Genomic DNA, 12654 nt, shown 5'->3' on the forward strand with positions numbered 1-12654 from the left:
AGACATACAATATGTCATGTTCTCCTGTTATTGTTCATGACTAAAATATAAGCAAATAATATATTCTTCATATGCTATGCCACAGATATCGTCTCTAATGTAATACTGAAAAATCAAGGATAACTACTATAACATGAACATACATAAGATTTGATATGCAATGAATATATGTAATAGTTAAAACATGATATTTTAACAATATTTTTTTTCTTCTAATTGTATTCCCATTTCAATCAATTTAAAATTTTGAAATTCTGAGTCTTGTGTTTTGGCAATCAAATGGCCTATAACTTGGAAAATTTAGTAGATTCCCAAAACTTTGAACTTAAGCAAATGCTTATTTAAAACAAAGATTTTTTAAAATCTCTTATAGTCTGAGACAAAGACTATTAATTTTTAGCTGACTAATAAAAATTTGTGCAAATAATTTATTCATCATTGATGGAATTTAATCAGAAAAAAACTAAAATATGAATCATAGGAAGAAATAACCAATAAGGTATCTAAATTAACATTGTTCAATATAGTAATTTCAGGTTTTTTTAATCTATAGACCTGCTCACCTTATTTCTATTTTGAAACATGTAAGGCATATGTTTTTTAAGGTAGAGGTAATTTTTACTTGACTTTGGTTTCCATTTGTCAGGTATTTTGCAATATGGATGTCAATGGGGGAGGCTGGACTGTAATACAACATCGTGAAGATGGCAGTATAGATTTCCAAAGAGGCTGGAGAGACTATAAAATGGTAAGATGGAAGAATTTATGGTGCTTTTTGGTGTTTTATCTTGAAGTTATCTTCTCCATACTATATGACGAATCTTTGTAATTTTAGGTGGTTTTGAGTTATTTTTGAAATAAGACGATACATTAGTGACATTACTTTCATTAGACACAAAACACTCATAAATCATTTCCAGTAAATGATTTCCATGTGTGCATCAGAAAGAAAAACATATCAGTGAAATTATTTGGTGAACTGTTGTGTATTGTCTGGATTTGTTCCTAGTTGAATGAGAGTGGGGGAAGCTAGCACTCAGACCTTCGCTGGACACATGAGCCTGACCAAGGGAGTTGGGCAGGGTTGCAGGTTATGGAACAGGACGGGTAATAGCAATGGCCTCGCCCACATGGCTGGCTAATTGTTGCTGGCTGTTGACTGGAAGCTCCTCCATGTTTTGTTTCCATGTCGCTAGGCTAAGCTTCTTTCAGTAAAGTGGCTCAGGGTTGTCAGACTTCTTATGTAGCACTTGTCATCCTCCAAAGACAAAGCAGAAGCTTTCAGCCTTTTTTAGTTTTATTAGATACAGAAATGAAACAGTGTTACTTCCATTGCATTCTGTTGGTTACTGTTGGTCACAAGGGAAAACCAGATCTAAGGCATGAGGAATACACAAAGGTATGAACTATGAGCCATGGCTCATTCACTGGGGTCTGCAAAATAACAGCAGACAGATATCATCATCATCATCATCATCATCATCATCATCACAGCTCTTTTTTAATGCCAAATATGTCAGCCCTATATGTAATTTCTTATCTAATTTTTAATATAGCCCTATTAGCTAACACATGCCAGTTTTAAAAGGAAACAGAGATGAGCAAGGACTGAAATAATCCAAAATCCAGTAATCACATAGTCAGTGCCTACAAAATTAACTATTAAAATCTGCTGACAGAACGTAAAGGTGTAATAATGCAGGAGAATCTATATTTATGGATTCTCATTCTTTTGCATCTAAAACTTCACGATAATTCCTATCTTGACTTTTTGACAAATTTTCTCTCACCAAGTAGAGGGAAAGGTGGTAGAAATACTATACAAGCCTAGGTTCTGTCTTAATATTCTTGTAGACAATTGTAAAAACCATGGTCGATTTGCATCAGAGTTCACCCAGAATTGGCCCAATGATGGTAAACAATGGGCTTTAAGGAATGAAAAGAGGTTTCTATGGGTGTCACTGCATCTACATTTTTATCAGATGCTCAGTTGAACAGTCTGAAAGCAAGTTTAAAAAGTTTGGATTTACACATAGTTTTACATTCCTGATGCCTTTGTTATACCATAAACTCAAGATAGAAAGGTAGGCTGAAGCCAGCAAGATATAATTCCACAGAGATGATTATAAAATTTTCACCTAGAGAAAAAAATACCTAAATCAACTGTGAGAAAACAAGGTAAGGGTAACAGATTGCCTTAAGGACCTAGTATATTAAAGAGAGATTTATTTGGCTTTAAGATCATTTTGTATTAACAAAGATTAATGTACTCAGTTTACATTACTAGTAGTTTGGCGGGGGGTCACAAAAAATGCAGAACTCACTGGTATCTGCCATGATCTAGTTACATCAAAAATATAGTTTCAATTCTAGGGGTTTTCAAACATGTGAAGTTATCCTAGGAGTTACAAACAGTATGGGAGGAATTTGGAAATTACACCTGGAACAGGTGAACACCTGGAGAAGAAAACAATTAGGCATAAACCTGATAGCTATTTTAGTTAACTGGACAGAGATAGGTTACTAGAGTCTGCTTCTTAAAATATGGTCTAGGGACCAGCAGTATTTTCATCCTCTGGGAACTTATTAGAAACACGAATCTCAAGCTCTGGTCCAGATTTACTGAATTAGAATGTGCATTTGAACACTGCCTGAGAGGGGAGTGCAATAATGAATGGAGGAGTATTCCACCAAGGCAAAATTTAAGCAAGTATGGAGAAAACTCTCCAATGGTTAATCCCAACACCAAATGGACTGCCTATTAAGTGGTACGCCCTCCATATCTTCAGTGGAAATTGAAGGTAGATCATCATCTTTTGGGATTGGCATGTAGAATTGTAATGTTAGGTTAGATTTGAAGGCCTCTTCTGCCTCGGTGATTTTAAAATTATATGAGGGATAAAAGATGATCTACATTTGAAAAAAAACACTTTGAATTATGTTCATATTAACAGTTTTAGTCTTCACTCTGCCATTTACAAGAAGAGTGATTTTTAGCAGATCACTTAACCCTCACCTTAGCTTTCTCATTCATTAAAATAGGACAATGATACTATCTCACCTGCCTTACAGGGATGTTTTGAAAATTAGAAATAATGTAAACAAAGCACCTAGGCACACTGAATTTTCAGTGAACAATAGTTATTTTTATTATCCAAGATGAAAACATCAAAAACAGCAAAAATTTCACTTAACTATGCCAAAAACACTGTTTTGCAAACTATCTTAACTTATTATTATTTTCACCACTAAAATGTGAGGTGAAGAAGTCATCTGAAAATTAGACTATAGATAGACTCAGGCTAATGTGAAATGCATTATTATTAAAATTAATGATAACAGAAAAATAAAGTTGTCATCATGGTGACTTTCCAAAATGGTGACTTTCCAAAATGGTGACTTTCCAAAATGGTGAATTCTTAACTGTAAACATCTGCTGCCTTGGCAAGCTAGGCATGTTAAGTAAGAGATACTGACTTGTTAAGTATGGAATCAATTCATGTCTTGTAAGTATTTACCAAATATATTCATTTATAAGCAATTCTTTTTTTATTATTGGAACAAGACTGAGATTCTTTAATCATCGTTTTATGGAGTTTACCCCTCCCCCCTTTTAAAATAAGAAAGACTATCATGCTATATTCAAACTTGAAACATTTATCAGATGAGTATCAATTTCACATGATCAAAAAATGAGATAAGCTCCAAAATTTTAAAACATTCTGGCTAAAAATGAGGCTGCAGATTTTTTTTAATTGAAAATATTCATCATATGTTACAACATGGTTAAAACACATGATAGAAAGTGTTTTGGTTCTTTCTCTAGAGTTTTTCTTTCATCTAAAGACAGAATAACATGACTCCATCAGGAATGGATATAGACTCCTTATGCCAGTTCTTATCAGTCACACCTACTTCTATTTCCTGCATCCAAAGAACTGCCTGCTCACTTCTTCAGCTAAGGGTGTACATCCTTTGGGAGAACAAGACCTTGGTATGCCCCAACTCTTCTCCAATCTTTGCCAATCTACTATTATATACATTAGGATGCTACATTTCTTCCTTGGGCAATGAATGCAGAAATAAAGTTTTCTTTCTCTTTCCTTTCTGCCCTTCTTCTCTCTTTCCCTTCATTCTGATTGATACGTATGGGCTTCCTCTTGCTTCATAAGATTTCCATAACAATGTGTTAAAGTTATCAGCACTTGTAATTACAAATATATATTACATACTATTATTATTTTTAAACCTCTGTCAATATGAAAGGTTTACCAATTTTTGGATTCTTGACATTGGCTTTAAGCCTGCAAGTCTCTTACCTAAGCTTAGCTTTCACTTAACCTTCCTCAAGAGGAGATTCAGCAAAATCTGGTTTATGGATTTGTAAAGATGTTTGCCTGAAAGGAAAATTCTGGAGTTGGCTTTTTAATGAGGCCCTTAGGGAAGACATTAACTCCTTCAAGTCATAAGGATACCATTTAGTGGCCTCTAGCAATATCACTTATCAGCAGTACTTTTGCATATAAAGCTCAATGAAGTAGGAGTTCCAAATAGTACCCTAAATGGCCTAACTTAATACCGTAGTAGGCAATGGCTAATGGCCTGGAGACAAACTTGCTTTATTTTGAGAACAATTACCCCCGTAAACAGAGCTTCCTATCCATTCAAAAATTTTAGTCTGAGCACCGTAACTTCTGGGAGTTCTTTGTTTCTGGAAAGAAGTTGAGGGCACATTTTCAATAATATTTTGACATCTTCACATTAAAAGAGAAAAATGCATAAGAAATTAAAAATTTTAAAATAAAACATTGTTTCAGACTTTCTTGGGTTGAGTGTCTCAGCAGTTAGAAGAGATACACGATTTAACTGCATAAGAAAGTGCCTTTGGAAAGCCACAGCTATTTTTTTAACACAAAATAATTTGTATGAAAAAAGATGAAACCCATGGAATACATGGACTGTGTCTGGTTTCAATTTTGCTTCATCTATAAAAAGTCAGCACTTCCTGTGAGCATTATCAGACAAAACAAATAAAGTACCAGAGACAATTATTTTATTAACTTGGAAAAGTGTAAACCAAAATTGAACATTTCTGCAGGTTTTGGCAACAACTAATAAAGGTTGGTCTTTCCTCTGCATGTATTTTTTGAGTAAGATGTGCCTTTTAAGGCTGATTTTAAGTCAGCATTAGCACAGATTAAATTTCAGTGTCTTTTTTATCCTCTCACTAGAAAACCAGAGAAGGAATAAAATCAATTAACAATGTAGGTGAGTGAGTGAACCAAAATCCTTCAGTTGATCAACATCATTAAACATCGTTTTTACAAAAGTACGTGACATAGTATCCTTAGATTTTATGCATGAAAAAGAGGAAATTGTATTGTAATTGTTTATTCATTCATTGTTGCTTTTTCAGTGTCAGCACAAATTTTGTATATACTTTCATTTTTATTTTCATAGAAGTTACAGGCTATTTGGGGTAAAATAAGGACCTGTGGCAAACTCTTATGTGCCATAATGTGTAAACCTATTTCAGAGCGTATGCATTGGCTGACTCTGTCTTTTAGGCATGAATATGCATCTTCGAAGGACAGTCACACACACTTAATCAAAACTTGCCTCCCCATGTGGACCTCAGTATGAAGACGATTTTACTCCTGCATTTTCCCTGTGTACCACTCACATGATTTGTTTTGATTATTCTTTTAAGTTTGTACTTGGAATATGGAATATCTATTCCACATCGTTATTTCTGTGGACCTCTACCTTTGGTTCATAGCAGACTTACATGTGCAACCTTTTAAATGCATAGCTCTCTGAGCTGGTACCAGACATACTGAATCAGAATCTTCGTGGGGGACCTAATCATCTATGTTTTTTAAAAGACCCCGAGTTGTTTCTTATATGCATTCCTGGTTGAAAGCAATTGGCACAACTATTAACTTATTAGCATGGTGTAAGAGCATGAAAATTACCTCTTGTACCTCCTAAAACTCTTGAGATATGGAAAGAGAGGGATTGAAAGAAAGAGCACTAAGGGAGCACTGAGTATGAAAGAAACATGCTTTAGTACTTGGAAGCAGAGGTAAGAATGAAAAAGTCGTTTGTGCTTTCGTTAGCACTATAGTTTAGTCCCAATTGCAGTCAGTTGGTTGTAATGTCATAGTTAACAATTAACTTTTTGAATTAAAATGATAATAGTCATTTGTATAAACTAACTCTCAATTTATTATAATACCTTAGTCCTCTGAGAGCCTTTTAAATAATTATTTCAGTATCCCTTTATTAATTTTTAGACCAAGACAAGACCTAGATTGTTCTTTTTCCTTTTCTTATACAAAGTAGGAAGGACCTTACTTCCCCACATATGGCTCACAGTCTCATGGAAGAGAAGCAACTAACCAGAAAATTACTATGTATTGTGACATATATTTTAACTATAACAACAGCTAGATTTTTAAGTTCTTTCTGTATATCAGTGCTTAGTTAAGTGCTTCAAGTATATTATTGATTTTTTTTCTGAAAACCTTGTATATGAAATGTCTGTGTTGGATACCCATTGGATACAATGAGTTCTAAATTTCTCTTCAAAGAATCAGTATGTCAGTATATTCAGTTCTTTGTCCTCCATTTTAAAGTTTAACTTCCTCATTTTAACTTCCTCGTAGTTTCAGTAAACAACCTTTTCCACCAGTTCTAATCAGTAGTTCAAATCTGTTCCCCTGGTCCCCTGCTCCATCCTGACTCATCCTGGTCACCTGCTCTGTCCTGACTCATCCTGGTCACCTGCTTTGAACTGAGTCACCCCTGGTCACTTGCCCTGACCTGAGTCACCTTTAGTTACCTGTTCCCACCAAACCATTTGTCCCATCAAACCATTCACCCCACCACTCTGGCTCATACACCTGCTCTCTTTAAAATAGGCAGTCAGAATTGGCTTAGACTATGTGGTCTAATCCTAGCCAATAGGAGAACAATACAGTAGTAGGGACTGCATCAGGGATAAGAACTTCTTCCCCTCCCCTGCTCAGGTGGCACTCACCATTTCTCTATCTATGAGATGCAACCTTTTATAGAAGTAAATTGCCTTGCTGAGAAAATTTATATTCAAGTGCTATTTCTTTTGTGGCATTGAAATTTTACATATAACATCTGTAATCCCTGTTTTGCAGACAGAAAAACTGAGGCTCAGAAACAAAGTTGATAGTTCTACAGCAAATATTTGGCAGATCAAGGCTTTAATCTGGAGTTGGAGATAAGGGGTAGAGGTTATTTCATCTAAGCCAAGCCTTTGTGCCATGTATCAGATCCGTGGTCATCCTTGATAAACTATCCAAAAGACAGTTTACTAATGTGGGAACCCAATTCCCCTTCTTTCATGTATTTTTCATCTTAATGATAAAACAGTTGTTTCTGGATCACTGCACTTGGCTATTAGAAGGTTTCCTCCCTATTCTGCAGCCATTTTGATTCATTATACCCAAACATTTTGTTCTCATAATAGAGTGTGCTCGGACAGTTTTTTGGGAAGGGGATTAAAATAAATGTTAGTTTCTAAATGCAAATTATACTGTTTTCTTTTTAGTCATTTCTTCCTGAAAGAAAAAATGCAAACTCTTTTGGAAGGGATATTTATTTCCATTTAAAGGGAAGTACGGGCCTGCATGTGGAGACAGGGATGGAGGCTCTTGTAGGAATGTTGTTATTGCTTGTTCATTTCTACAGCTCACCCAAAATCACTGCATGTTTCCCTGGGGAAGCCTGAGAGTTTTATCCACACAACACTTTCAACAGCATGGAAATATGTGACCCAAAATTTAACACTTCATCATTCCTGGCCTCTTTATTCACACTGAGTATAATTGTTGAATCCCTTTATAATGACTGCACAGAAAAGGGAATCATCCACTGGCTAGAGGGAGAGTTTTGACATGTCTAAGCTGCAAAAAAATGCAAGGAAAATCCCAGTGGTCTTCTCTTTCTTCCCAGGGGCTGCTGCAATTGAGAAAGTACTAATTCTTTGACTTTCAGCCTCCTGTAGCTTTCTGTTTTGTTTATGCTTTGGAGAAGGTAAGCTTTGATCTTCTCCTTCATAGGTAGCATCAGCTGCCAGAAATGTGTAAAATTCTTAGCACACCAGAAATTGCTTGAATATTTCCTGCCACTGTGAAACTTTCATAAAGTGTGACTTGAGCATCTTGGAAACAGAGAAACCAAGAGCTAATGGAGTAACTTCAATGGGTCTTATATCTTTGCTCTGAGCTATGGGTAGATGGTCTTCAGAAGAATAAATACTCAATGCAGTCTGGACCAAGCATATTTAGCTAATCAATAAACTTAGTTAAATTGGGGAATAACTTTAAAAGTGTACATATATGTTAATTTTAACTTTAAATATAACAATATACATTCATTTACCCATTAATTAAAAAAACAAAAACAAACAAACAAAACAACTGTAGGGCCAAAGCCCGGAATTCTGGCTCATTGGTTGTTTCCTATAACTTTCCCATAGTGGAATGCATCCAATCTCTAGTTTCAGTTTTTTAAAAATAGAACAGTACATAAAGACACATGCAAAGCAATATGTTAAAAATTCTTTAAATTTTTTTTATTTTTCCCAGTCTTTTAGAGTTTCAACAATACCTAATTCAAAAAACTTTTTAGTAATTTGCTCCCATTGAGCAAATCCAGATATTTATAAAAAGTTAAACTGTCTTTTTTCCACTAATATTTAACTTATTTATGTAACATATTATAAATATTACAATAACTGAACTGGCATAAATAGGTTTGGTACCAAACACCTTTGGCCTTTGGTAAGTAAATAAGTTGGCAGAGGAGGTAATACACAAGTGATTCAGTTGGTCACTTTAAGAATCATTTCCCCAAGGCTCAACTACATTGTCTACAACAAGAATTGTGCTTTAAGGTTACTTTTCCATGTGTTTTTGCAAAATGCTGTAATATTTTGTTTTTCTTTCTCATTACCTTTTTTTCTCCTCTCTTCCTTTCTTGCATCTTTCCTCTTTTCTTTTCTTTCTACCTTTTTTTTGAATTTCAGTGAATCCTAATGGAATGCTCAGTGCATGTCAGGTCTTCACTGGTTTTTGGGAATTCACAAATACAACACAGCTTCTATCCTAGGGAGCATACAATATGGCCAGTGAAACAAATATATAGATCAAGAATTACACTGAATTTCAAGTATTGCCAGTGGGTATTTTCTGAGGCAATTGTGAATACCCCAAATCTAAAATGCCAGAAAGTTCTTCATTTTCCTATCACTAACATCTCCAACACTTAGAGTTGACTTTAGGACCAATTTTTTTCTCTCCACAAAGAAAGTATTTTGAATACTTAACAACCTTGACTTCCCCCAAAGAGAACAATAGAGTCATTTTGACATTCAGAAGCCAAGCAGTCAGCTTGGTTCACTCAGAAAAGCTCTTACAAATCAGCGTCCTGCCTCAGAATTCCAATGCCAGTGCAGCTTTGTGAATGATTACAGTCATTTTACAGGGTTGCTTATTAATATTTAAAAATAAGAAAGTTAAAGCTCCAAAAGTCATGGTTCTAGTAATCTATTAGTTTGATTCAAAAGTAATTGCCCTTTTTACCATCAAAAGTAATGGCAAAAACTGCAATTACTTTTTCACCAACCTTGATAAAAAGTTATTGTAGGAGCATAATTGCATTTGTGAATAATAATAGTAAAAATAATATTGTTAAATAACTTGTCTAATATCACCTTCATAGTGTCCATTGAAAAACATTTAAACTCTATTCAAAATATTTTATTAACTAGTAATTTAGAAACATTTTCAGAAGCAAACCTTGAATTGAGAATTGTTTTCTAGTTAAATCTATTAACTAGATTTATTTTACACAAAATGTCTCATCCACACAGATTTGAATAATAGAGGTTTTATTGTACAAAGTAAAAATTAGACAGAAGCTTTGATGAATGTCATTCATTGGAGAAAAAAGTATAAAGTGTAAAAAAACTTTTATTTTCAAATAATTTTCAATTATTAATTATAAAAGAGTTAAATGCTGAACATGAGAAGAGTAACAATTGCATCTCTATATTCTTTCCCAGGGTTTTGGAAATCCCTCCGGTGAATATTGGCTGGGGAATGAGTTTATTTTTGCCATTACCAATCAGAGGCAGTACATGCTAAGAGTTGAGTTAATGGACTGGGAAGGGAACTGGGCCTATGCACAGTATGACAGATTCCACGTAGGAAATGAAAAGCAAAACTATAGGTAAGTCATGTTACAGTGTAGTGCTCGACTTCCTTTGACCTAGCCACTTAATAACTGTAGTGGTAAAATGTTAGAAATGAAAATCATCCTTCAAAATGAAAATCAGTTTTTTTTTTTTGTCTCAAGCTATTACAAAAAGATACAAAAAAGCCTGTAAAGACTTTTTCAAAGCTTTAAATTTCAGTTTTCATAGGCTGACTATCTTTGATATTGGCTCAAAATTTAGAGGATGATGAATTAAGTCAAGCATATTGTCATTATGCTGTTATGAAGTCGCAGTGAATTCATATATATAAAACTATAAGAACTGTATACTCAAATTCATTGGCTTAAATAATTTCTTCATTCTAAAAAAATTTTCTATTCTTTTTACTCTCTCTCTCTTTTTTTTTTTTTTGAGATGGAGTCTTGTTCTGTCACCCAGGCTAGAGTGCAGTGGCACGATCTGGTCTCACTGCAACCTCCACCTCCTGGGTTCAAGTGATTCTCCTGCCTCAGTATCCCAAGTAGCTGGGACTACAGGCATGCACCACCAGGCCCGGCTAATTTTTGTATTTTTAGTAGAGATGGGGTTTCACCATATTGGCCAGTCTGGTCTTGAACTCCTGACCTCATGATCCACTCGCCTTGGCCTCCCAAAGTTCTGGAATTACAGGTGTGAGCCACTGTGCCTGGCCAGATTTTCTAGTTCTACTTTCTTTGATGACCTTTCTTGAATTAATATTTTTCAAATTATCTTGAAGATGACAAAAGTAAATTTTATGTTTCTGAATTATTTACATAAAAGATAATGAGGCGGCCGGGCACGGTGGCTCACACCTGTAATCCCAGCACTTTGGGAGGCCGAGGCGGGTGGATCACGAGGTCAAGAGATCAAGACCATCCTGGTCCACATGGTGAAACCCCGTCTCTACTAAAAATATAAAAAAAATTAGCTGGGCATGGTGGCGCGTGCCTGTAATCCCAGCTACTCGGGAGGCTGAGGCAGGAGAATTGCCTGAACCCAGGAGGCAGAGGTTGTCAGTGAGCCGAGATCGCGCCATTGCACTCCAGCCTGGGTAACAAGAGCGAAACTCCGTCTCAAAAAAAAAAGAAAAAGATGATGAGGCATGATTTAGAAGTTTTTTTTTTGATAAATATAAAGTAAAAATAAATTAGCATAACAGCATCAATATACATAACACATCATTGCAGATGTGAAAATAGACAAACTATACACTTAATGATACATGTTTCCAATTATCCTTTTTCAATGAGAAGCTTGTCTACTAGGAAAAAAACACACACAAAAATATGGCTAAGGAAATAATGTAATGTGGTAGATTCGTTGCATGAATACTTATTGTATTAGTTCTGTGTTCCTGGAATTCTACTGGGCACTGGTCTTACAGACATCAAAGTCAAGCTTTGTTACTAACTAGGTCACTGCAAACTGGCTGACATTCGTTGAGAACACAGAGGATGTTTTAGTTACTTTTATACCACTATTCATTAATGCAATTCTTGATGCCTAGCAGGTCCTTAATTGTGTGCCTCAGTTTTGTACTTTGTAAATTAGAATTGCAATGATTTTTAACTCTCAATATTGTGACTTCTCTACCTTTGCCTTGCAAATATGATTGTATGTATTCAAGGGTTGGTGCATTGCTTCAAGTAATTGCAGTAATAGCAATCCAACCCACGTGTGTGTTTTGTTTCAACCTGTGTGGTTATCTCATAGTTCAACTCTTTCTGCTGTTTATTTCCGTTTTCAAGACAAACTTTTTTTTAGAAGTTTGAATTCTGCATCCTTTCATGGGCACATCTCATTTCATTTTAATGGATTACGTATGGGATTGGATCCTTGGAGACATAATAATCATTTTCTCGACAAATAATAATGATGTCACCACAACAGAGAATGAGAAATAGATCTAAAAGAGTTGATAGTCTCTTGACAGGGGGTGGTGGGGAAGCAAGGGTGTACTTAATGGCAGCTCAAGAAACCAAAGAAGAGAAATTTATAAAATGCAATGGAGTGTAAGAAGAAATGTTTCCAAGGAGGTCAATATTTTGAGAGCTTTATAACAAGAAAAACCACTGTTAAACGTCAGGGGTACTCTTATGTAAATGTTTTGACCTGAAACTTGAAACTGTATGAAACTTGGCTAATGTCAGACAGCTTGACAATAGGACTAGCAAATAATTAGTCTAGTCTTTTTCTAGGCTCCTGAAGAATTTGTTTTGGTTCCTTTCCAATATGTCTCTCAGTTCTTCATAGGTGGCTGTGTGTGTGTGTGTGTGTGTGTGTGTGTGTGTATACACATGCATATGCATGTGCATATGTGTGAGGCTGAGGGGGTTGGGGGACAGAGTGGGCAGATTTAGGAGGGTTGTTGGCATCTG

At 35.3% G+C, this 12654-nt stretch overlaps 1 protein-coding gene across 4 annotated transcripts in view; it reads left to right on the plus strand.

Moving 5' to 3' along the window:
* ANGPT1 (angiopoietin 1) overlaps nt 1-12654 on the plus strand; it is a 258112-nt gene that overhangs the window by 212636 nt on the left and 32822 nt on the right. For all 4 annotated transcript variants that reach the window (XM_002759302.6, XM_008983362.5, XM_054246328.2 and 1 more), the window contains exons 6-7: nt 647-748; nt 10103-10269. In XM_002759302.6, the coding sequence (XP_002759348.1) occupies nt 647-748; nt 10103-10269 (269 nt within the window). The remainder of the gene's footprint in view (nt 1-646; nt 749-10102; nt 10270-12654) is intronic.

The sequence above is a fragment of the Callithrix jacchus genome, chromosome 16 (assembly GCF_049354715.1).
Source record: "Callithrix jacchus isolate 240 chromosome 16, calJac240_pri, whole genome shotgun sequence".
In the NCBI taxonomy this organism is placed as follows: domain Eukaryota; kingdom Metazoa; phylum Chordata; class Mammalia; order Primates; family Cebidae; genus Callithrix; species Callithrix jacchus.